Source organism: Papio anubis, chromosome 10 (assembly GCF_008728515.1).
Source record: "Papio anubis isolate 15944 chromosome 10, Panubis1.0, whole genome shotgun sequence".
Taxonomy (NCBI): Eukaryota; Metazoa; Chordata; class Mammalia; order Primates; family Cercopithecidae; genus Papio; species Papio anubis.
Window position 1 is genome coordinate 108,640,779 of NC_044985.1, and position 25,682 is coordinate 108,666,460.

General features: G+C 38.2%; 1 protein-coding gene across 1 annotated transcript in view; it reads right to left on the minus strand.

Moving 5' to 3' along the window:
- Positions 1–25,682, minus strand: part of DOCK10 (dedicator of cytokinesis 10) — a 281,526-nt gene that overhangs the window by 107,947 nt on the left and 147,897 nt on the right. The window contains 7 exon segments of the mRNA XM_031651896.1: positions 3,652–3,807; positions 3,922–4,005; positions 4,320–4,405; positions 5,679–5,862; positions 15,347–15,481; positions 15,732–15,854; positions 16,130–16,202. Of these exon segments, the coding sequence (XP_031507756.1) occupies positions 3,652–3,807; positions 3,922–4,005; positions 4,320–4,405; positions 5,679–5,862; positions 15,347–15,481; positions 15,732–15,854; positions 16,130–16,202 (841 nt within the window).

The following is a 25,682-nucleotide window of genomic DNA, read 5'->3' on the forward strand; positions in this document are numbered from 1 at the left end:
CAGTGTGAGAACAGACTAATACAGGTATTTCCAAATGGTTCCAAGGACTAAGTTTCTAGATTTTTGTTTTGTTTTTATTTTAAAATCCTGCATGAAGGCATGATCAGATTACTTCTAACACTTTCCACTCTATGGGAGTTGCTCTTGCCATAGTCCACAACATCCCTCACTTTGCCATATCTACCGGATGGACTCCTCTTTCACTTCATGTTCCTCAGCTTCTTGGCACCACTACCACAGCTACCCATTCGCTATTGGTTTCATGATTCCTTGGTTTATCTTTATCCCAACAGCCATTTCTGCTTAGACTTTTTTGGTCACTTCTCTATTCATCCTTCAGATATTTTATTTGGTTTCTGGCCCCTTCTCTATGGTCATAGACATTTTTAGATCCCCGCCCCACAACATTATTGTCTGAAGTAGACTTCCAAATTTGTGTTTCCATTCATGGCCACTCCATTTTTTTTTTTTTGAGACAGAGTCTCACTGTGTCACCCAGGCTGGAGTGCAGTGGTGTGATCTCGGCTTACTGCAACCTCCATCTCCTGGGTTCAAGTGATTCTCCTGCCTCAGCCTCCCAAGTAGCTGGGATTACAGGTATGTACCACCACATGTCCAGATAATTTTTGTATTTTTTGTAGAGACAGGGAAGCCACCACGCTGGGAGGGCTGGTCTCAAACTCCTGACCTCAGGTGATCTGCCTGCCTTGGCCTCCCAAAGTGCTGGGATTACAGGCATGAGCCACTGTGCCTGGCCTCCAAACTTGCATTTGAATCTGTTCCTAAGATATCTCTCTTTGGATATCTAATCGTCCCAACAAGTGAAACATGTTCATAATGGTATTTTTGACTTGTATTGTGCAAATCTCTCTCGAATGTTACCATTTTAGTCAATGGCATCACCGTGTGTAAAGCTGTCCAAAGCAAAAACCAGTACTCATCCTTGAGATTTATTTTTCCATCATCCAGTATATCCAACACATGAGGAAAACCTATCAGCTCAATTTACAAAACACCAGTCCAATCCACCCATTTCTCTCCTTCTCCCTTGCCAGCCCTTGTTCAAGCCATGCAATAAACGGTGGTAGTAGCCTCCTAACTCTTCTTCTTGGACAACTCTTGTGTTTTTGTTTGTTTGTTTGTTTGTTTTGTTTTAAACCTTGTTTTTAAAGTGCTTTAAACCATTGAATAGCGTCCACTCACACTTAGGATAAATTCAAACTCTTCACTGTGGCTTAAGGCCCTTTATCATCTTATCTCTGTTTCTCCTACGTCATCTTGGTATGTCCTTCACCTCCCTAACTCTTTTCAGTTCCTAGAACTTGCTAAAGCTTACCTGTCTCAGTGCATTTGTACTTCTCTTTCTTCTGCCTAGAATGTTCGCCGCTGACCTGCCTTTTTATCCTTCCCAACCCTTAGGTCTCTATTCAAAATCAGCTCTGCAGAGAGGGCCTTCTATGACCATCCTGTCTAAAGTAACCCTTTCCTGCATTCCTCTGGAACACCTCTCTCCATATTTATTTCTTTTAAAGAACTTGGAATAATGTGCACTTAAATCGTTCGTTTTCTTGTTTGCTTTCTGCTGTTTTAAAAAAGAATCTGATTTTCAAGACACTGGGGACCTTGCTTATCTAGTTACTTCCTGTTTTCCCAGTTCTTAGGACAAGTCTGGCTCACGGGAGACACATGGAATAAGTATATTTGGAGAATAAATAAACCTGACTTCACCTACTTTCATTTCTACTCACACCTAGTACAAAGTTAAAGTTATAGAATATAAAAGAGCTTCATTTTTCAACAAGATTCTTATTGGTGACACATTTCCATGTTAGCTTACCTGTCAACAAGAATCTCACATATATCAACACAAATATCAATAACTTGCATGCAGTTTTGACAAATTTCAATGCAATGTCTTACATATTTAGATGACGGTTAAGTATTTAATGAACGCTTACTTTGTACCAAGCAATGTCTGAGTACCTTTGATACGGTACCCTGTGTAACCACAGTGATCACTTGAAATAGCTATTGTTACTGTCTCCATTTAAAGGAGTGAAGGCTGACAGTAGGCCGTTGCCCAGCGTGGCACAACTTGTGAGCTGGAAAGCCAGGCAATCTAATCCCAGAATGGCACATCCCATTTGAGTCTCCTCATTAAATCAGAGGTCCACAGCATGGACCTTTTCCTGCTCTATACCTGGGGTAGGAGGCTCAAAGCAAATCATTGAGGTGCTAAAGACACAAGTCAGTCGATATCAAGTAGAGTCTTCTGAAAAGGTTAATTCTTTCTGCCATCCACTCACTGTCACAACTAACAAGGCTAGTTTCACTGGATCATAAATAGATGAAGGCATGACATGTGTGGACCCAGTTTACAGTGAAAATTTAATGTGGTTTCTGCCTTCGAAAGCCAATGTGACTCCTATCAAGGATCTGGAAATCAGTTTTCCTCTTTTAGGTGAAAGATGACAACTGAGGATGATGGATTAGAAAGTGAACAGAATGCATTAAAAAATAATGAAAGGAAATATGCCAAAATATTAACTGTGCCTTATAGTGATTAGGATATTAATATAATCGAGATTGATATAGAATTTTGAGTGATTTTAAAAAATAATTCAACATTTAATAATGTTTATGCTCATAAACAGTTCCCTTCCCACACATACATTCACAATCCAGTGGGACTGACCACTAAAGTACTAAGAAGAAGTTCTCAAGAGAACTCACACAAATATCAGTGAAGCTCCTTTGTCATTTCTGCTATTTACATGTCCCATCCTGCTAGTATTTATTTAACATCCATCTAATATTATTTTACTTGATACACTATTTAGATTTGTCCTCAGCAATAATGGCTGGGAAGTCACAGGGTTTGTTAGCTTTGATTTTTCTCTAATAGACATGAAAATAAATATAGAGTAAAATAAAAACGTCCATGTAAAAGCCATCTTTTACATGGATAAATATAGAAAGAGTAAAATAAAAACTGTAATCCCAGCACTTTGGGAAGTTGAGGCAGGCAGGTAGCTTGAGCCTAAAACCAGTCTGGCCATCGTGGCAAAACCTCATCTGTATAAGAAACACAAAAAACTTAGGTAGGCGGCCACAGTGGTGCGTGCCTGTAGTCCATTACTCGGAAGCCTTCGGTGGGAGGATCACTGGAACCCTGGAAGTTGAGGCTGCACTGAGCAGAGGCTGCAGTGAGCAATAATGCGCAACTGCACTCCAGCCTGGGCAACAGAGCAAGACCATTTCAAAAGAAAAAAAAGCCATCTTGAGTACTACTAAGAGGAGTCACACAATGCCATAGAAAACTCTAAACCACTATGCTGATTTCATAGAAAATCCCCAAACACAGTCCTTTAATGTTTTTTCTTTAAGTTAAAAGGAAAATTTTATGGCAGTATATTGATAAAGTATAGTATATTAATATTTAATTGTGCTTTATTCATACAGTGTATTATAAAGTGTTCCACTTTAGAACTTGTAAACTTGTGTAATGTGGGAAAATGCTGTTAATAATGTTCCCTGGTACACTAGATAGTGTGAAACCAGTGCCTGGAATTAGCAGGAATAGAAGAGATTTTGACTAGGGTGGTGTAATGCTGGCTGAATGGTATAAGATGTAACAGAGGAGAAACTTACATTCGTTATCGGATCATTTTCATTCTCCGTAACACATCCCTGAAGATTTAAGTTGAGGGTTTTACAGATGATCATGATTCTCTTGGCAGCTTTTTCTTCAAATGGTTTGATCACAGACTCAGGTTCCAAGAGATCTTTTTTGTGAAGTTTCAAGGTCTAAAAAAGTTTTGAATGAGTCACCAAACATCCAACATAAAAAAGAAATTCTAAATTATAATCCCCAACTGTATGGATCAAGTTCATATCTGCTTAGAAAAAATTTTGACTTACATCTATGTCTGGATCTAGAGAGAACAGATTTAGCCTCTCCATGTTTCGAGTTGTTCTTACAGTATCTTCTGTTTCTGTGAGGTACTACAGAGAAAATCGTGTTAGTCCTTAGTATCTCAATATCCAGATACAGCCCGACACATCCACATGGCCAAGAAGCAGCCCCTTAGTATTATCACCATTTCAGTATTACCCATTAACACTTGGCAAATCTTGTAAAAGTTTCTTTCCCTTTTGAGCTCTGTGTGTATGTTAATGAAAACACATAGGTTAATGGAAAGTTCCGAATTAGTTTCTTAGTCTAAATCTTAAAAGAAAGCATTTACGTCTTTTCCGTGAAAGCCGTAACTAACAAATAGCTCAAATCATTTTTGCAAGTACAATGTCAACTTTATTACCTTTGCAAAGTCGGGGTGTAGGTTGTTCTCTAAAGAATCTGTTTCCTCTGGCGTGCATTCGCAAGTTACAGAATTATCCAGTGAATCTTAAAAAGATATACCAAGTCAGGTTATTAAATATTACTCATGAGTCACACATTCTTCTAGCCTGTGACTTACAAAACTAAGTTAGACTTAAGAGCTAAGAGGGACGTTGGTGAGCCTAAACTTTCCTTGTGTTCTGACTCCTGAACATTGCTGGGTGATCTGGGCCTGGAAATCAGACCCTCTGAGGATCATTTTGGGATTCTGACCATGATACCATCTTGTGTCTACAAGAACTTTGGATTTTTACACTACATTTATACTTGGGGTTGTCTTGACCTACTTAATTAATGCATACTAAAGTTTTCTTAAATATGTACATATTTTTGGTAATTCTCGCTCTTAGGCTGTCAATTTAGAATCCACCTTCTTGCTTCAGCTACTTAAACTCTGTAAGACACTGTAAACATTAATACTATGGTTGTTATTATTAAGTAAATCATAAGTGTAAAACACCTACTATGGCATACAGTAGTTGTGTTAAAACAACAATAGTTTTTTTCCACATTATTCTATGGCTCTTTCACTCTAGAGCCTGAGACGTAGACGAGGAGAACTTAAAGATGCTTTGGTTTCTAATGTACCATGTGCTGTGCAAAACGCCTGAAAATAGTTTTGTTTTGGGAGGAGTGACTGACTTTGCTGGTGTTGAACTTGCCTTCTATGCAGCTACAGGCTTGCTTTTCTAACCTTCTTTTCACCTTTTCTTTCCTCTCTCTTGTTCCCTTCTCTTTGCATAAAATGAAGTAGACTCTTATGAAGGAATCAGGATGGGGAGAAAAAAAATTTAATCTTATAAAAATTCCATTACCATGTATAATTTTTGAAACTTTCACATATAAGATGATCACAGTATGATCAAAAAGCACAAATGAAAGATGCTTTTTAACTTACAGGAAGAAATTCATATTTGCCTTTACAGAGCATAAGATTCATTAATTAAATTTAATGAAAGACTGAAAACCACAAATTGCCCCCTAAAAGGTAATGTCCCATTGGACATGAGCACATTTTTGATGCTGTGACAAATGATTCCCAACATCATTTGCTGGGGGACAGCCTCAGATCATTGCGAGTTGACTCTCAATTGTACTTATGTGTGGTGGCCATTACTGTGCAGTAAAGATTTAGGAGTGATTAGTGATTTCTTGGAACAAACGGCCCCAGGATGGATGAGTTAGAACAGACAGCGACTACAATGCCTAGCAGCTTGAGTGAACCAAAAACACAGGTCACACTGGACAAAGGAAGGAAGACGGCTTCATATGCTCTCACCCAGCCCCAGATCAGTGAGCTCTGTGCTCCTCCTCCCTTGGTGGGGCCCCTCAGGACTGATTTGCAGAATGCGGTTGAGGGTGTGGATCCATTCATCCATATCTGACTCTGTTTCAGCTGCCAGCACAAAATAGGTCAGGTCATTCATTTTCAATTCAAAGGCATATTTTCTTAGTCTGTTATTCTGTGGTATAAAAAGAAAGAAAGAAAAAAAAAGAGAATACCAAAAAATAAGCCTTCGAGAGAGAGACCATTTATGTGGGCTTGAGGTTCCAAAAGTCTTTCCATACAGATAGGTAACATAAAGAAGATTTTCCAAAACAAGACAAAATTTTAGATGGCTCTGATCATTTTGTTTGGTTTCTTTCAAAGCTTTTTGTGCTAAGAAATAACTTATTTAGGGTTTTGTTGATTGGATGTACACGTTAGCTTAAACATTTCATCATGGGCATGTGCTTGAGTATATTCTCAACTCTTGGTAAAAGTTTCTTTGAGTTTCTGCCTGGACTGTCTCACCTTATGTTCTGTGATTCACTCCAGGTGGGCATCTGACCCTATCACATCCCAGAGGCAGCTCTTACCGAGATCACTAACAGGCCCTGTGTTGCCATACTATCTTAAGGACTATTTCTTTCTTCATATCTTCCTTGTCCTTGCAGCATAATTAATACGATGGCCACCTCCTCCTTTCTGAAACTCACCTTTCTTCAGTTGCCATGACCACATTCTATTCTGGTTTTCCTTCCACCTCATTGGCTGCCATTTTTTGATCTCCTCTGCCAGCTCTTCCTTCTTCTCATGACCTCTAGTGAGAATCCCAACTATGCCTCAGACTCCTTTCTCTCCTTTATTTCTCATCTGTTCCAATAGCCTCAAATGACATCCATGTGCAGTGACACCCCAGTTCCTTTCCTGGTTCTGGCTTCACCAACCTCCGGATTCTTCTATAACTTGACATCTCTACTTTGCATTTTGTGACCAACCCACAAAGCCTTGTTCTAGTTCCTGAATGTGTTCCTGTCATGTTCTTGTTGCTGCCACAAGGAAGGCCTGAGACAGGTTGGCCCCCTCCACCACACATGCTCTCACAAGCACAGTGAGCATGATGTATGTCCTCATGTACTTATATGATTTGTATCCACTCTTCAGATCTCAACTGAAACTTTCCTCAATTTTCCAGTCTAGGACAAAAGGACAAAGGTCTGGTCCTCCAGAGCACTTACCATGATTTGAAATTATTTGCTTATTCATTTTTGTTTATTTGTTTTGACAAATACATGTCTCCCTTAAGGCTACCTCCGTGAGGACTGGATCAGTTTTGCTAACCACCAGATCATGTAATAGTGCGGACACATGAAGGATTCAATAATGGTGGGTTCAAAACCAGTCATATTTTATGAATGGAACAGAATAGGTTCCTATTCCAAGTTGACATTCTAGTAGAGAAGAGGTGAATGGATGAATGGTTGAAGGAATGAACAAACAATTGAAAAACAAAGGTTCTCCATTCTGCAGAGAACTAAAATAAGCCAGTGTGATGAGTAGGTACTTTAGATTGGGTGGTCAGGCCTTTCCCTAAAGGAGATCTCTGATTTGAAATCTGTAAAAAGGAGAAATGGGCTATTGAAAGTTCAGGGAGGGACATTTAAAGCAGGGGAAACCCAAGAACAAATTGTTACAATTTTATATATTTATATATATACAATTTTATATATTTATATAATATATATATAATATAAATATATATATTTATATATTATATGTATGTTATATATATAAAATACAATTTTATATTCCTGGCATGAGATTGGAATGTACATTTAAAGAGAAAACTTTCCCCTAACGACACAAACTGGTGTTATTTAAGGGGGTGGTTGTTGGAAAGATTACTGAAGATATTTCATCTTTGATTTACTCCAGGCAATTCCTATGCAGGTGTCCAGCTTTTATCAATAAAGCCTGTAGCTTACTCATAATTGTAATAGAGCAAACTCTAACACTTAGGACAACTCTATTAAGTAGAATACAAATAAGAGAAGAGCCATAAAATGAAATGAATGGTGTGGGATTGTGGCTAAATAACAATGTATGAAATTCTTTCTGAGAACAGGATTGCTATTTCTTGGTGACAAGCAAAATTTCTAATACCCCTCCAGCAATGTTCTCTTTCTTTGGGATACTCTCAGACTGTCCCCAGATAGCTGTTTCTTTCAACATTCACAACAGATTACTAGTGCAAACACAACAATTACTAAACACTGGTTCTGTTAATTTAAATGTCATAACAACCCTATCAGACCAATCACGTTATTCCATTTCACATGTAGTGAAACTGAGTTTTGGGGAGATTAATTAAAATGTGTTTGGGATTATATTGATAGCAAATGGTAGAGAAGGGGAAATAAGCCCTATATACTCTAACAACTGTGCTCCTAATCCCACCCGCTGAGCTGTCTTATGCATTGCACAGAGCCAGGGACACAGAAGATGCTCAACTGATGCTGGTCTCCTTTCTTGACATTGCCCCAGCACAACAAAGGGGCATCTGTGGCCTGGGAGTTGTGGTTTCTCTCAGTGCTCAAGAACACATAGTGGGGCAACACATAGCCTTGAGAAAAAGTGAAGTTCAGGAACTGAAGGGGAAAGAATTGGCTAAAATGCTAACTATGGTTCTCATGTGGAAATTCACAGCTCAAACATCACTTTCTAGACTTCCAAGGATGAGCCCTTTGCTCCTGTCCATACTTTTGTATTACTGTCAAATATTATTTATTTCTTTGCCTTATAATGACTTAGTCACAGGCCTGGCTCTTTGTAGTCCACAAGTCTTAGAAGGGCAGAACCTAAATTTGTATCCTCAGTGCTTAGCGCAGTGATATAATTGACTATCAAAGAGATATCTGTTGTGTTCATATTTTGTTTTGGACAAAAACACAGCGAGTCTCTGCTCTTGCAGAATAGGAATGACAGGCATTAAGCAATTAGTCAGACAAATGTGATATCAGAAAACAAACATACTTAAATTGTGTATAAATGTTTTGAAAAAGAGGTATTAGGTTCTATGAGAACATAGAATAGAAGTATTTGGACAAGTAAAAGGTCAGAGTTGCATTTTGAAAAAATCATTTTGACTGCAGTGTAAACAGAGTGGAGGGTACTCAGAAAGCCCATGGCCTCAAACTTCAGTGTGCAAAGCAAACATCTAGGCAGCTTCCTTCCAAAGGCAAATTCCTAGATGCCCCACTCTGCCCAGGAGGACTGGGGTAGATGTCCTCCACGTGCCCTCACACACAGCTCTGGGATGTTCTGATGAAGAAGGGCTACAAAACTGCCTGTAACCTTCACTGACAGACAGTCTAAGGGCAAAGACAAGATGGCTGCAGAGAAGGTATAAAAGGAAAGACAGGTGTCCTATCACAGCACAATTTCCTTCAAAAAACAATAGGAATAAAAATAGACACTCAGGGCCAGGCACGGTGGCTCACTCCTGTAATCCCAGCACTTTGGGAGGCCAAGGCGGGCAGATCACTTGAGGCCAGGAGTTTAAGACCAGCTGGCCAACATGGTGAAACCCTGTCTCTACTAAAAAGACAAAAATTAGCTAGGCATGGTGGTGCACGCCTGTATTCCCAGCTATTTGGGAGGTTGAGGCAGGAAACCCAGGAGGTGGAGGTTGCAGTGAGCCAAAACTGCACCACTGCACTCCCAGCCTGGGTGACAGAGTGGGTCTCGGTCTCAAAATTAAAAAAAGAAAGAAATAGACACTCATAAAAGAACTAGAAATGTCCAGAGTTTGGCACACAACTTTTGCTAGGACATTTTTAAGTATTTGATTATATAAAAATGCAAGCAAATCCCAGTGTTATCTTGAAAACAAACAAATGAAAGAATTTGCTCGATGAATTTGATGCTGCAAATAATGTTAACGGGGAGATAAAAAGCAACCTAAAATGCTTATATTGGGTCTAAATTAAAGGTGAATCGAGCTGCAACCTGCTTTCAAATGAAGATGCTGAATACTACCAAAATTTTGAAATGAAACATTATAAAATGTAAACAAACATTGATTTGATTGTCTAAACTGCATTCAGTACTTCAAATGAATTAAATATGATTGCTGGCTTCAACAATGTAATCACAAATATTCTTAAAAATTTGAGCAAAGGATTACAATCTTGTTTCTCAAAAAGGGACATTTATAATTAAAATAAATATTCGATTTGAAACTTCTCAAGAACTAAATTACCTTCTTCTATTTCAAGAGAAATAGAACTATTTGCAGCCCAGAGAAGCTTATGTTGGGAAAGATTAAGGTGTCTGAGTGGTTTTCGATCTCGCTGTCTGTAATCTCAAAGATAATGTCATATAGAACAGCAAAAAGGACAAAAATTGAAAATCAATGGGACATGTCAATAGGACATTTTAATAACTTTGAAGTACAATTGTTAAGTCATTAAAATGGTAATCAAGAAGTAATCATATTCTTCTTTTTACTACCCCCAAATTTTCCTCTATTTCTCGTGTATCAGTGTCCTTTGCAGCCAGTGCAACTACTTCATTCAGTCAACCTTACCATAGTATATCTACATGACTTCATAAATAGTAGGAACCTGTGAATAAGTCTTATTGTCATGATATGTTTAACAAGTTGTGGCAAACTGTTCTGCTTCCACAATGTCCATCTGAAAAAGTTCCAGACTGTAGATACTCCAAGAAAATCACTGAAGCCAATGGAGGACTGAATATCAAAGAGGGAAGCTACCCAAACCAAATATTTAATTACACCTATTATGTGGCTACCATCTGGCATAGAATTTTGCGGGAACAAAATAAGAGTCTCAAGGGAATCATACAACAAATCCAGGTTTCTGGTATCGATGGCTCCCTTCCATGAAACCCTCTCCACTCTGTAGGTTTATTTGTTCATTCATTCAATGAAAATTAAATGGGTACCTCCTATGTTTCAGTCACACAGAACTGAAAAAATTCAAGTAAAGTGCTTTCCCTCATTGAACTTACCTTCTGGTGTAATGAAATGTCAGTAAGCAAATAAGCAGAAAGATAACATATGTAATACACACACACACACACACACACACACATATATATAAATAAAATAGATGTGCAATATAATATGGCATCATGCAGTGATGAATGTAATTTCATTCCTGCATATGTTATCAGGACTTACTGCTTGAGGTGTGTCACTTGTTTGATTTGCATGTACCATATTTGTTTTGTTTTTTTTCCCTGTGCATCCTTCCCACATCCTGGAAGCTTTTTGAAGACCTGAGCCACGTGTATTTTTAGTGTTTGCTCTTTTCACAATGGTTTGCACATTGCAAGTTGTCCAATATATATATAGTATTTGCTGAAATGAATCCCATATCTAAAATTCACTGCTTAAAGCTCCACATGAACATATCTCTGTAGTGTTTCTTCTGGCCACATAGCTTATGCAGGTAGAATAAATGTACGTATGTGGGTATGCCTACTTTACATATGATAATACATCATTTCTTTGGGCATCTCTCTGTAATTTTGGACATTCCTCTGCCTCAAGTTAAACTTTGCAATTCATTAGCTCTGTGACTTGTGAAAGACACTCTATCTCTCTGAATTGTATTTTAATAAATGGAACAATCATAATTCATGTTCCATCAAGTGCTGTCAAATAATAAATGAAGAAAACCACAAGTATAATTTTGGCTCTTATTATTCTCAGAAGTGAGATTTTCAGAGCTTGAGTTGCTAATGTGAGGCTTACAGGTCATATTTGGCTTCTAGATTTGTTTTCCTTGTAATGTTCTTTCCCCTGCTCCCAATTTGACTTGCTTTCTGTAGGCAGGCATTCTCCACGTCTACACAGTCCAAGCTGCATCTATTTCTCACATCTGGCCTCTCTTCACACATGAGGGGGCTGCTTGACCTACGGGAGGTATCTGCGTTTCTAGCCTTTGATTAGTCACATGAAGCCATTGTCTTGGAACCCATATCCACATGGTGGTAGACTTGTCCACCACACTGTCCACACCCATGTAAGCCTGTCTAAAGTGACATCAGCTAGTATCATTACTGAGATAGGGACCTAAAACAGATGGGATTCTTGGGCTGTTCATTCTCTTCTACAGTGGCAGAACCTGGAATGAATGGATGGATAGATGAACAAATGTGAGAATGAATGAATGAATACATGAACTGAAGGAACAAGATAGGATAACACAGGCCTAAATATCCCTTAGTCCCAGGAAAAAAAAAAAAAAAATTGAAGCAGCAAAAACCAAGTTCTCTTCCAGACCGGGAGCATAGGCCCATAAAAAATATCTAATACTGTTTGATGATGTTATGAAAAAGTAGAAAACCACGATTAGGTTTTGTTTTTTTGTGTGTTTTTTTTTTTTTTGGCCAAGATTCAGAAATTGTCAGTCATAAACATTACCTAAAGTCTCTGAGAAAGCTGGGAAGGAGTTTCTCTCTACTTAAACCACCCTTGTAATATATGTCTAAGAATTCCAAATTATTCTAGGGAAAATGATGATATGGATTGAGTCTGAATGAATCAAACTGAAATGGCAATTCACTAAAGATTGTTATGAACTTGAACTCCCTAAGAATGCCGGATGTTAAGTAGTACTTTCTGAGGCAGAGACTTTGTTCCTCTTTTTTGTTTGATTCAACAGAACCTGGCAATGATTCTACATAAAATTGGTCTGATTCATCCTAGTTATTCATTTGCTCTGTGCTTTTGTGTGTACATGATTCATCTTCAGGCACATTTCATGCCTGAAAGCTTACTAGAGCAATGGTTAAACTGGCATTATTTCACTCAAATTCTTCTCTCCAGATGTAAAAACTTACACATCTGGAAGAACTATAAGCAAATATGTAAGAACTGGGACCCACACGCAAAGTGACAAGTGACCCAGGGTCTGTCTCCCCAAAGTGATCCCAAGAAACTGGTCCCTGCCTCTACAAAGGATATAGAGAATACTGGATAAAGCTTCTTGATGAACAGGAATATAAATGCAGGGATAGAAGTGAACTCTTTAAAAGATATATGTGCCAGATCCACCTTGGGGAATACTACAGACAGGCCCAGCTTTTTCTGTATAGACTTATAGCCTGAGCTGAAAGAGTTCATCATTGTTTCATGTTCCCAGAGCATTCCATGGGCTCTGCCATTCATACCTCCATCATCGCTCCATTCATACCTCCATCATTGCTCTTGAGATACTGTGTGACAGTGAGCAAGTAGCAATGCCCTTCTCTGATTCTGACTTCAATAAAGAATTGACTTCCCCACACCTAGATGTAGTTTCTAGCATGTCATAGGCACTAAGTGGGTTTGCTGAATGCATCAGTAGATTAATGACTAAAGACACAGATAAATAAACACACTTTGGAAAAAATATCCGGAAGGTAAATCAAGGTTTTCTAGGAAGGCTTTCCCATAATGGAATGTCTATATCCTAGGTTGTGACCTTTGAAATTAATGGAAGAAGTAGGGGAGAAGGGCTAAATACACTATCTCCCAGTTCTTTTCTCATGCTAGTACATCGTTCTGGTTTTACAAATGAGGAATCTGAGATCAAATTGGTCGAGTAACTTTCTCAAAGTCTTCAGATAGTAAATGGTCAAACTAGGATTTGAATGCTGACCTGCGTGAACCCCAAGCTTGTGTTTTCCCTTCAAGACTCCTTTTTTTTTCCATGACAATGTTTAAGCAGAGACTGAAACACAATCTAAGTAAGAGATGATGGAGAAGCAGTTCCTCCATAGGAAGGGCAGATTAGAGCAGTAAGTTCTATGATTATTTGAAGAAGAAAAATATTGCATATTAACCTGTGTTTCTGCAAACTTAATATATAACAAAAGACTACAATGATGTGTCTTAAAAAATGATGACTCATTTGCTGGAGAAAGCTTTCAAGTACAAATGGAAAGGATAATATTTAAAATTTTCAGCTCAATGTCTATAAAACGCAGTTATTGATCTTTATTGCTAACGTTTTACTTCATGTTTCTAAGGCCAAAAAGTGTCCTTTGTGATCAACGATAGAAAACAATTTCCACCTTCCATTAAGGTCATTATTGCCCTTTCCCTATGGAAAGCTGGCATCTGTGTTAAAATGCAATCATCTTTCACTTGTGGCAGAGTGCTCAGAAACAATTAATTCTTTCCTTTTAAAGTTCAGCTTTATTGCTTCCTGGAAGAATTCCAGATTTTAACAGATAAACCATCCAGAAATAGGCCAGGACTAAATCATTTAGACTGGAGAGAACTCTACTTGTATCCGCATATCCAGGGGCCTCCGGAGTGGTCTGTGATGTCATCTCAGCTCGTAACAAGCTAGGCGAATGCTGAGGTTTGAGGGTAACCAAAAGTACTTCTCTACTGGCCTGTGACCAGAAATAGAGTCCTGGACCTCAGTGAGCCAGTGTCATTGTGAAATTTGAGGGAAGATTCCTAAAACACTTTTGATTGCTCCATGGCTACATAAAAGGGAATAAGGTTAGTTATTTCATTAGAGTAGGAAGCAGCACTTTGAAACTAAAATGTCCAAATGGGGTCTATGGAATTACTCTGCTTCCCTTTGCCACAGTGGCCCATGTTGAATTTCATACTAAGGACAATAATTGGAAGACCGAGAGTTGACAGAACATTATTTGTTAAAAGCACTATGTCTGTTTTTGAAATTAGACTCTTTGGAATCAATGGAATCCTTGTCTTTGAAGAAAACCACCTCTTAGAAGAAAGATGCTGCATATGTACACTGTCAACTTACTCTATCATTATTACCTAATTATAAAATAACATATTTGAAGTGCCCATGTTAATACTATGTCATTTACATATTACTTTACTGAATTTCATGATCTCAGGGGTTCGCTACATGGCAGCAAACATGGGTGCTAATTTTCTGCTTCTCTTTGAATATCTGAGACTCGCCCCTGCCACAGGGCCTTTGCACTTGCTGCCTCTGCCCATTCTTTTTTTGTTGTTTGTTTGTTTTTTGAGACAGAGTCTTGCTCTGTCACCCAGTCTGGAGTGCAGTTGCACGATCTCAGCTCACTGCAACCTCTGCCTCCTGGGTTCAAGTGATTCTCCTGCCTTAGCCTCCCCAGTAGCTGGGATTACAGGCCTGTGCCACCATATCTGGCTAATTTTTGTATTTTTAGTAGAGATGGGGTTTCACCATGTTGGCCCAGCTGATTTCGAACTCCTGACCTCGTGATCCGCCCACGTTGGCCTCCCAAAGTGTTGGGATTACAGGCGTGAGCCACCACGCCTGGCCCTCTGCTCATTCTTTAGTTTGCAGATCAAATTATCTGTCTTCAAAAATACTCTTCTCCCTTATTGAGTATTAATATTCCTTTTCATCCTCACCACTCTTCTGTCTCCCTTATGTTTCTCTGTTTATTTTCTTTATTGAAAAGTTTAACAGCTGATTCCATGCTGCTTATTCATGTCTTTGCTTATTTCCTGTTTTCCTTTCTCTCTGGAAAGTAAGATTTGTGAAAGCAGAGATCCAGGCTGCCTTGTTTGTCACAGAATTCTTAGAGTCCACAGCAGCTCTTGGCTCATATCAGATACTCCATGAATATTTGTTAAATATACTTTTCAAATAAAAGAAATATCCCAAGGAGGAAAAGGGATTTCTACTCACCTGCACCACTCCTGTACAGGAATCCAAAAAGATGCATCCTTTGGGTTCTTTGGATATTTTCTCATCTTTGTAAAAATTCATAATGTAGGAATTATCTGGCAACTGAGTCAGCTGGAAGTAGCGCTTTTTGAATGACTAAAATATATAAGGAGATATTCAAATTGTAATGTGCTCTTACTCATAGAAATTAGAATTATTCTAATTCCTTCAGGAGTGCTATATTTCTAGGACATTTTTTCTAGAGAAGAGCATCCCTACTTCCTCATAAATAAAATATTACATGAAACATAAACTCAATGAAAATGGCTCTTTTCTGTGCTGTGACCTGAGGAGGGAGTGTTAAGAAAGGTGACAGAGACAAAGATGAGTCTTGATGTCTCCTTACCCGAACAGTAACGGTGTTGTTCACGGTGCTGTTAAAATTCCCCTTGTAGAGCCAGCCGGACTTGAAAACACCAGTTCCTCCTGCTCCTCCACCCCCCTTGGAAGACGAGTGGGAAGTGGTATCCTGTTGGAAAGGCATATTAGCATGACAGCCATCTTTTGTGGACCCTAGATCGTAGGTAGACACTGCATTTAAAAAAGAGACTTCTTTTCCTCTCTTTGACTTATCTTAAATAAGCATGTTCAATTTCAGAACAAACGTGATTCATTTTGACTAAAAGCCCTACCACCAACAGCTACTACAACTTACAACAAACCAGTCAGAACTCAAAACTTTTAGTGCAAGACAAACTAATTATCCTCATGTTTTAAACATCTCACTTTCAACTCTTTACTTACTTCATCCTTATCAGCATCTTCATGGTCAATCTCAAAGGAATGTGAAGGAAGCTTCTCTGGTTTGTATTCTGCTCTGATATTAAAAAAAAAAAAAAAGCTTCTGATTTATCATTGGAGACGGTTTTCATTTTAAACTGCTCTCCAGGTAACAATAACAACTATGGTGCTGGTATTCTTACAGATTTTTGTAAAATAATGTAATCTTTTGAGTGTCTCATTTCCTTTGGAAGTATTAACTTTCCTCTACCATGATATCTTATCTCCTGTATATAAATCTCTATTTTAAAGCATGGAGTTACTAACTAACTAACTATATATATATATATATTTGAGACAGTCTCACTGTCGCCCAGGCTGAAGTGCAGTGGTGTGATCTCAGCTCACTGCAACCTTCACCTCCTGGGTTGAAGCGATTCCCACGCTGCAGCACCCCCCCACCCCTGCCCAGTAGTACCTGGGATTACAGGCATATACCACCATTTTTGTATTTTTTTGTGGAGATGGGGTTTTGTCATGTTGATCAGGCTGGTCTTGAACTCCTGGCCTCCAACTATCCTCCTGCCTCGGCCTCCCAAAGTGCTGGGATTATAGGCATGAGCCACTGGCGTTTGGCCTTCTAATTACATAAACTTACACATACCTTTTTGAGTTAGATGTAGGCAAGCAGGACAATTTGAAAGGTTGGGGAGTTTCTATTTTCCTTCCCCCACATTTGTAGGTGGAATATTAAGTGGTGATATTTTCATTGTGATTTCTGTGTCATCTGTATGTGACATACTCAAGGGTACACAATGGTCATTGGAAGAGTCCAGCTCTGAAGAACCATGATCCTGAGAACCAGTCTGTACTATGGCCACTAGGCTGTGCTGCTCCCTAACCATGGCCTCCTCAAAAATGTGCACCAAAGGGACTGGTAGCAATTACACTCTGTGCACTTTCATGGTATCCTAGAAATGCCTATTTAAGTTGCAACATCTCTGACCAGAGAAGCAACAGTGTACATCTGGTTTTATAAATGGTAAAATAAACCATAAATAAGTTTTCTTTGGCTCGATTCTATCTCATAACTAATGGTTGAATGGAAACCAGACAATACCACCAAAAGTATGGGCATTTCTTGATGTCTAGCTGTGTGGCCCCCTTTACTATATAAAATCCCATATAAAAATTTCATGGGATGTTTTTCTTTTGTAAAGTAAATTTTATTGTGTATGCCCGAGGTTTACAACATGGTGGTATGGGAAGGATACATATAGACAGTAAAATGGTATTGTAGTGAAGCAAATTAACATAACTATCATCTCAATAGTTACTTTTTTGTAACAAGAGCAGTAAAATCTACTGATTTAACTAAAATCACTAATGCAATATGATTTCACTAACTTTAGTCCTCTTGTTGTACATTAGCTCTCTAGACTTCATCCTGCACATGTGCTACTTTGCATCAGTTCATCAACTCCTCCCTGTTTCCTCTCACCCCTGGTAACTGTTGGTGAGAATGCAGATTGCTACAGGCATTATGGAAAACAGTATGGATATTTCTAAGTAAATTAAAAATGGAACTAGCATATGACCCAGCAATTCCTCTTCTGGGTATATATTTGAAGGAGATAAAGTTGCCAGCTTATAAAGATGTCTGCACTCCCGTCATCATTGCAGCATTATTCATACTAGCCAATATATAGAGACATTCTAAGTGTTTAAAACAGGAATGGATAAAGATAATGTTTAATATATTAATATATGCCTCTGTGTGTGTGTGTGTGTAGCATTCTCTTTATTCCTCTGTCAATGGACACTTAGGATGTTTCCATATGTGTGTGTGTGTATACATGTGTGAATATATATGTGTGTGTCTTTGTATTGTATATGTGTGTGAATATATATGTGTGTGCATGTATGTATGAATATGAGTATCCGTATATATGTGTGTGAATATAGGTGCATGTATGTATATATGTGTGTGAATACGTGTGTGTGTGTAGCATTCTTTTTATTCATTCCCCTGTCAATGGACACTTAGGATATTTCCATGTATATGTGTGTGTATGTGTATATGTATGTGAATATATATGTGTTTGTATGTATATGTATGTGAATATATGTGTGTATGTATTTATGTGAATAAAATATATGCATGTGCATGTATATATGTGTGAATATATATGTGTGCATGTATATGTGGTATGAACGTGTATGTATGTGTGTGAATATATGTGTGTGTGTGAATATACATATGTGTGTAGGTATGTGTGTGAATGTATTTTTTTGTGTGTGTATATATATGTGTGTATGTGTGTGTGAATATATGTGTGTGAATATATGTGTTTATGTGCGTGTGTGACTACCTATGTGTGTATGTATATAATAATGTGTGTGTGTATAAAATGGAATATTATTCAGCCTTAAAAAGTAGGGATTCTGCCATTTGCCATGATATGGATGGACCTGGAGGACATTATGCTAAATGAAATAAGCCAGAAGTGGAAAAAAAACCCTGTAGGGTCTCATTTATATGTGGAATCTTAAAAAAATCAAATATACAGAGATAATAAAATGGTATTTGTTTTAAGATTATTTATATTATGTGAAAGCAACCTCTGAATCTGAGTATTGAGAAAGAAAAGATCAGAGGCGCATTTAGTATTCACATCACAAATTATTCCCTATGTTGATGGCACTCCAGATAGGAAGGTGAATGATCAGGGCTCTTTAGGCTTAAGTATGCATCAAATTACTATGCTGTGCGCTCACATAGGTGTTAAGTAAGGGCTTCCAAATACTCTTACCCTCCCTTCATTTTCAGCAGGGAAAGTTAGAGCACAAAAGGAACATTGGCTTCACTGTTAAACTATGAAAAGCCTGAGATCAGAACCATGTTCTCCATTCCTGATAAGCGTTTTTTATTGTGGTAAAATAGACATAACATGGAGATTTATCATTGTAACCACTTTTAAGACATGGTATTAGAAGCCTGCATTTAGGAAAGGTGAATCTTTAATAAGCACATTAAGTAAGATTGCTGCTATTTCTCTCTTCCAAAGGAGGTTATCTTTCCTTCTTGCAGAGCCTTAGAGATAGTCAAGCCTATCAGTGATGCCTGCACTGATGTTAACTTGTTCTGCCTCTTTTGGTCAGGGTCCACGTTATGGGAGGGCAGAGGAAGCAGCAGAAGACATAGAGTTCTTTTAGGATCACTGGGAAATTCTTGATACCACACCAAAAATATTCCTTTTTCTCCTTACTACCATCTAACATGCTCCGAACAAGAAGCAGTCTCTCTCACCATTTAATTTGACTGGCAAAAATAAAGCCTGTAAATACAACCCTTCCCTCTCTCCCCCTCCTGTGAGAGGTGACATGTTGCCTGAGATTCAGAGGAAGGTTCCAATGGTTGATTTCAGAGCAATTGCTCGAGGTACCTTGTCTGCAGAGAATAGAAGAAGAGTGTTCCACGATTCTTAAAATGATGGCACAGCAGTAAAGAAAGAACAGAGGAAACATCCCAAGTGAATGAAAAAGAGTGAATCGGGAAAACTAAGGAAGAGGCAACAAAGACAAACTTGAATGTGGAATGTCAATATTTGGCCCCGTGCTAGTCATTTCCCATCAGTTTCATTTGACCTTGATGCAATGGTATTTGTTTCTGAACCTCCTATTCTGTCCTCTTTGGCCAGCATGGCTTATCCTTCCTTCCAAAAGAATAATTTTGTAGGTATTTGTTCTCAATAACTGTGGATCACAATACAGGCCAGGCGTCTCACTAATGCCAATTTCTGCAAGATACTTATAAACAAGGAGGGGACAAAGCCTTTCAAACTAGTAACGATGTAAAAACAAAAAAGTGAAGAAACAAAGTAAGGTTCTCATGAATTTCAACTTAAAAGGCTAAATGCTTGCAAAAGTTTTTTCTCACAAATCTCCCAGTTGAGAAGTGGAAATAATGACTAAATAGCCTATATATTTCACAAAAGTTTCACAAAAGCCCATAGGTTTAGTGACTTATGACCAACTCAGCTCAGAATGCTGCAGAAGTGTCTGTCACTGGAGGATGGCTAAACAAACTACAGTAGATCCACACACAGGAACGTTACTTAGAAAAGAAAAGAAGCTACTGACACGTGCAACAACGTGGACATCACTCAGAAGCATTGTGCTAAGGGAAAAAAGCTAGAAACAAGAACACGCATGGTATGATTCCACAGTTATGAAAATCAGAGCACTCATTGTCTCTTGGGGGAGAGAAAAGGAGAGGTAAGGGTTAACCAGGGAAGGGTGGCAGTTAACTCTTTGGGGTGATAACATTGTTCTGTTATCTCAACAGAGGTTTGAGTCGCATAGGTGTACTGTGGTCAAAAGTTATCAAATGGTTCACGTACAATTTGCACATTTTCTTGTATGTACGTTTTATACCAAAAGAGAAAAAAGGAACTACAGATGTCTATAGCTGTATTTAAAGGTGTGCATTTTAAAGAGTTTAAAGAGGCAGTGTGTTAATGTTTTAAATTCCACTTTAAAATGACCAAAAATAAAACAAATTGATAGATCTCTAGAAGGATGGATGGATGGATGGATGGATGGATGGATGGATGGATAGCAGGTTGTATAAAACAAAATATAGCAAAACATAAAAGACACATTCTAGATGGTGGGAATAGTGGGATTAATTGTACACCAATCTTTTAACTTTCTCCTAGGTTTAAAATTTGCAAAAAACTTTAAAAATGATGTGTGAAAATTTTGAAAGTGTTGAAATTATACATAGAGTGACCAAAAATGATGCCTTCTGAACTGATTCTTTTTTAGAGTAAAGATAATAAAAATTGTACAACAGATACATATAAGCTATTCTCAAAGTAAACGTTGAGTAAAAATTTCTCAATGATTTTTCCCTGGTATTTTTGAAGAATAGATGATTTAGAAAAGAGAGAAGAGAGCTTCAGACAAATGATTGGAAATGTTTTTAGGAATTTCCTAAATGTCATATTTAACACTATATTACAACTTATGACATTCCCATACTTTCTTTAATAAAATAAAACTTTATTTAAACATCCACTTTAAGTATTAATGATTCAAAAATAACTCAGAAAATATGAGACAGAGAATACCAATGAAGTCAATAGCAAAACTCAGAAGATATGAAACAGAAAATACCAATGAAGTCAATAGCAAAACTCAGCCAACCCCAGTAGTCCCTAGCCATATCCATGCTGATCTTAATCTTCATTTTAAAAATCTGTGCAGACCACAGAGTGTCAATTTAAGTCAGATCTGGGGCTAGGGTTATAGTGCATGTAAGCATGTCACTTCATTGGTGGCTTTTCTTAATTCTGAGTTTGCTTGATCAAATTCAGTGTGCATTATTGAGAGCCGTCTTAATTCTTGGGGGCCATTCTCCTTTGCCATTCAACATTCCAGTTTCCAGATATTACCTGGCATCCAGAAGAGCTGCAATAATGTCAACCGCATATCAGAAAGTAAGTTCCTGAACCGAGGAAGTTTGCATTCTAGGGGTCTAGAGAGTCAATCATGAATTAAGCATAAATAAGATAATTTCTCTGAGTGAAAATGGTTGTTAAGAAAATCAAGGCTGTGTGCAGCAGCTCACGGCTGTAATCCCAGCACTTTGGGAGGCTGAAGCTGGTGGGTCACATGAGGTCAGGAGTTAAAGACTGGCCTGGCCAACATAGTGAAACCCTGTCTCCACTAAAAACACAAAAAAAATTAGCCAGGCATGGTGGCGCACACCTGTAATCCCAGCTACTTGGGAGGCTGAGGCAGGAGGATCCTTTGAATCTGGGAGGTGGAGGTTGCAGTGAGCTGAGATTGTGCCACCACTGCATTCCAGCCTGGGGACAAAGTGAGACCCTGTTTCAAAAAAAAAAAAAAAAAAAGAAAGAAAAGAAAAAAATCAAAGAGGAGAAAGAGGAGAAGAGCAAAGAGTGATCCTTGTGGAAATGGCAAAGGCCAAGTGTAGAAAGACTCTTCAAGGATGGCCTTTCTTGGGAGGTAACATTTAAACTGAGGAGGAGAAGCAGCTGATTGTGTGATGACCTAGGAGAAAATCCCCTGGCAGAGGGAGCTGCAAGAGTACAGGTTCTGAGGAGGGGCCAAGCATGGAGCATCCAGAAGGAAGGCTGTAGGGGCTGGAAACAGTGCAGGAGGGAGGGCTGCGGGAGGGAGGCCTGTCCAATGCCCCTGGGCAGGGAAGGCAGACAGTGCTTGGATCATTGCTGAGGCTTGAGGGCTACTGAAGATTCTTATTTCCCAATCTAGTTTTTAAAAATCCACAAGGCACAGCCTCCTGCCTTTCAAGAGCCATCTTCACGCTCAGTCAGATGTCTGTGGGGCTACTATGCAATGACTTTTCTCTTTCAAAGGTCATGAAAAGATTAGCACCTGTGGCTATTGATTTTAAAATTTTTCCCCCAGGACCACTGTGTGATCTCTAAGATAAAGGGCTCATCCCAGACCTTACCCTTTGGTGTTTGCATCCAACATTGGTAGTAACTATAGGCAGCCTCATTTCCCCTTTCTCCACCCAAATGACCTGGATTGCCCAGTGTGGGGATGCCTGAGTGCCCCATCAGTTAAAATTCCCTCTCAGTTTGGGGTATTTTCCCTCTCAGTTTCCTAGTTTCTGCTATAAAATGGGGATAACAGTTCCTATTCCATAGGGTTATGAGTGTTAAATGAGATAATGCATGTATGACACCCAGCACATTCTGGCTCACTGTAGACACTCAAGAAAATGCTCTTTTATTAAAAAAAAAAAAAATCTGTTCTATTTCAGCCCAGCTAAGCTGGTCACACTTTATTTGATCTTTAGTCACAATTCATACTCTTACGAATTTTTCTTCCTTACATCTTCTTTCTATCAAATCGACCATGGTAAAAATTTGTAATATGTCACAGATCTCTGTATTTTACCCAGTGGATTAACGAAATCAGTGGCATCATATATTTTTATGCTGCTTTTTTCTTCTGGGATCTCCAAGTTCAGTGCTGATTTCTATTGCTAGTGTGTAAAGGCTTACATTTTCCATTCTAGCCTGAAATCATCTATCTCTTCAGTATCTTCCTATGGACCCTTGCTTAAAAATTAAAAAAGTGAAAATCTTAAGGGTCAATAATACACATTTAAATTTAAAGAATAAATTTCACCGATTTTTTTGCTTTTCTATAATTGCAGATTTTCATTTTGCAGTCTCAGTAACTCATAAAAAGAAATAAGCAATTTAAATTGGTAGCAGACATAGGAGAATTCTTCTAATCCAGGAGGTATGAAAATGATTTACTTCTATTAGCCTCAGAAGACCCAAGTAAATTGTCTGTTTCCATTACTGACCTAAATACAGGTAGTCTTTAGAGGGGAATGCTTAGCTTTGTAAAATCATTTTAAAGAATAATTCTGCTGTTCAGTGCTCATCTTCATTGTTCTGGGGTATATCTGAAAGGGTTATATTTTAGAACTTCTGATTTTCAGTTTGAATACGTAAAGTTTCTTACTTTGTGGCAGTCTGATTCTTCCCTTTCTTGGTATCAACTTCCACTTTCTTTAGTTAAAGTAAGGGAGATTCTCAACACTATTTCAGTTAATTTTTAAAATTTCTTCTCATGAGATTAATCTTGCGAACTATGAGAATCGCAATTTAGCAATAATGTCCAGGACTGGTTCTTTCTCGAGATACTTCATTGTTTTAACAGAGGAAGAATACTGTGAATGTGAAATCTCTAATTTGCTTTCTTTATAGCATCATGAATATAAGGAAAGATGAATAGTGTTTGGGGATACAGACACTGAAGACTGTAATGGACCTAAAGACGGTGGGGAATACATTTAGTTAACAGGACGGCTAAACACTGCTGTCTCCATCCTCTCAACTTGAGATGCAGTCTCCCAACTTCTTAGACACAGCTTCCGAGTTGTAACCACTTCTCAGAACTATTTTCAGAAAGAGGAAGTCCTGATGTTAAAGGATGCTTTGCTTTTCAGTTGTGCCTACAAAAAGTGTGTCATGAACACCCGGACATTTTGAATGTAACAATTACTCATGAAAGCTCAGGGTGTGGTGAACCTTCCCAACATGAAGTTGCGAGAGCTTGTCTATCAGCAGCGACTCAAGTCTAAAAGAATGCTCAAAGATCTGGTAAACGTTACTGTTCAGTGTTTTGAAAAAAGATTTGCAGTTTAGAAGGGACATAATATTTTTGTCTTCACGGTAATGAAACCCCAAAAGAAATGGCCTCCTCCTGTCTTTTTCTTCAACTGCCACCCCTGCAGTCCCATTCTCCACAGAGTAGCCCAATAGTTCTTTCAAAGAGGTAAATCAGATCATGCCACACCGCTGGTTGAAATTTCCCAAGGCTTTTCTTGGAATGAAAGTAAAATCCAAGCTCCTTTCCAGGGCACACAGGGTCCCTTGCCTAAGGTCCTTGGTTTCATCTTACTATGCCCCTTCCATCCTTAAGCTCTGGCCTTCCTGACTCATTCTGCTCAAGTGACCATACTGGTTCCCACCACTTCAGGGTCTTTGCCTTGCTGCTTCTCCAGAATCCTTTGCCAAGATGCCCGTGTTGGCAGCTACTGTTGATTCATATCCAAGATCAAATGCCACCTTCTTAAATCTAGTTCATAATCCCTCTTTCAAATTCCACATTCAGAAATTGAGAGGAGCGCTTCTAAATATACAAGTCTTGAAAGCATGCTTCTGGGTCCACAGGAAATCTAGCAAAGTGGTTCCCAATTCTGTACCATGCATCTATTAAAAATTAGATCCAATGTGTATCATCTCAGTGCTTCACTTGAGGAAAGTGTTAATAAAAGCTTAACTTTTGATTGTTCCAAGTGTTTTTCTGAATTATTTACATAATCTTAGCTTGATGAACCAGTGAGTTGGGTAGTAGCAGTTCAAGGAAGTTCTTTAAATATGAGCAAATCCAATCCTATCCAGGAATATTATATTTTAAAATTTGCCATTTACTCAGTTCGTTCGTCCAATAAATGATTATAGTACTGCACACCTACTATGTGCCAGGCATTCTTCTTACAGGCCTGCAGGGTATTCTGCAGGGAAAAGTCCCTGCCCTTTGGGGATTTTTACTTTAGAAGGGGAAACAGATATTGAATTAATTTCTATTTTTGTTCAGGTAGTCAGGTGAGCTTTTCTGCGGAGGTGACATTTGAGCAGAAGCAGAACAAAATTACTTTCTCCAAAGGCTTATGTTCCTAAGACTCAGGAACAAAATTAGGGGTTTATTTTCCTTTTGGTTGTGTGTGTGCGTGCGTGTGTGTGTGTGTGTGTATATATTATAGATGCAATGTATATTTTATATATAAAATATATGTTATATATTTTACATATATATTACATATATACATATGTACATATATATAAATAAAAAATATAAAATATAAAAAACATAAAATATAAAAAACATAAAAATATATATGTAATATATATTTTATATATATATATTTTGTGGAAGTTGTTTATTTTCATGACTTCTGATATCCCAGCACGAAAATGCATGAAACAAGTAAGAAATA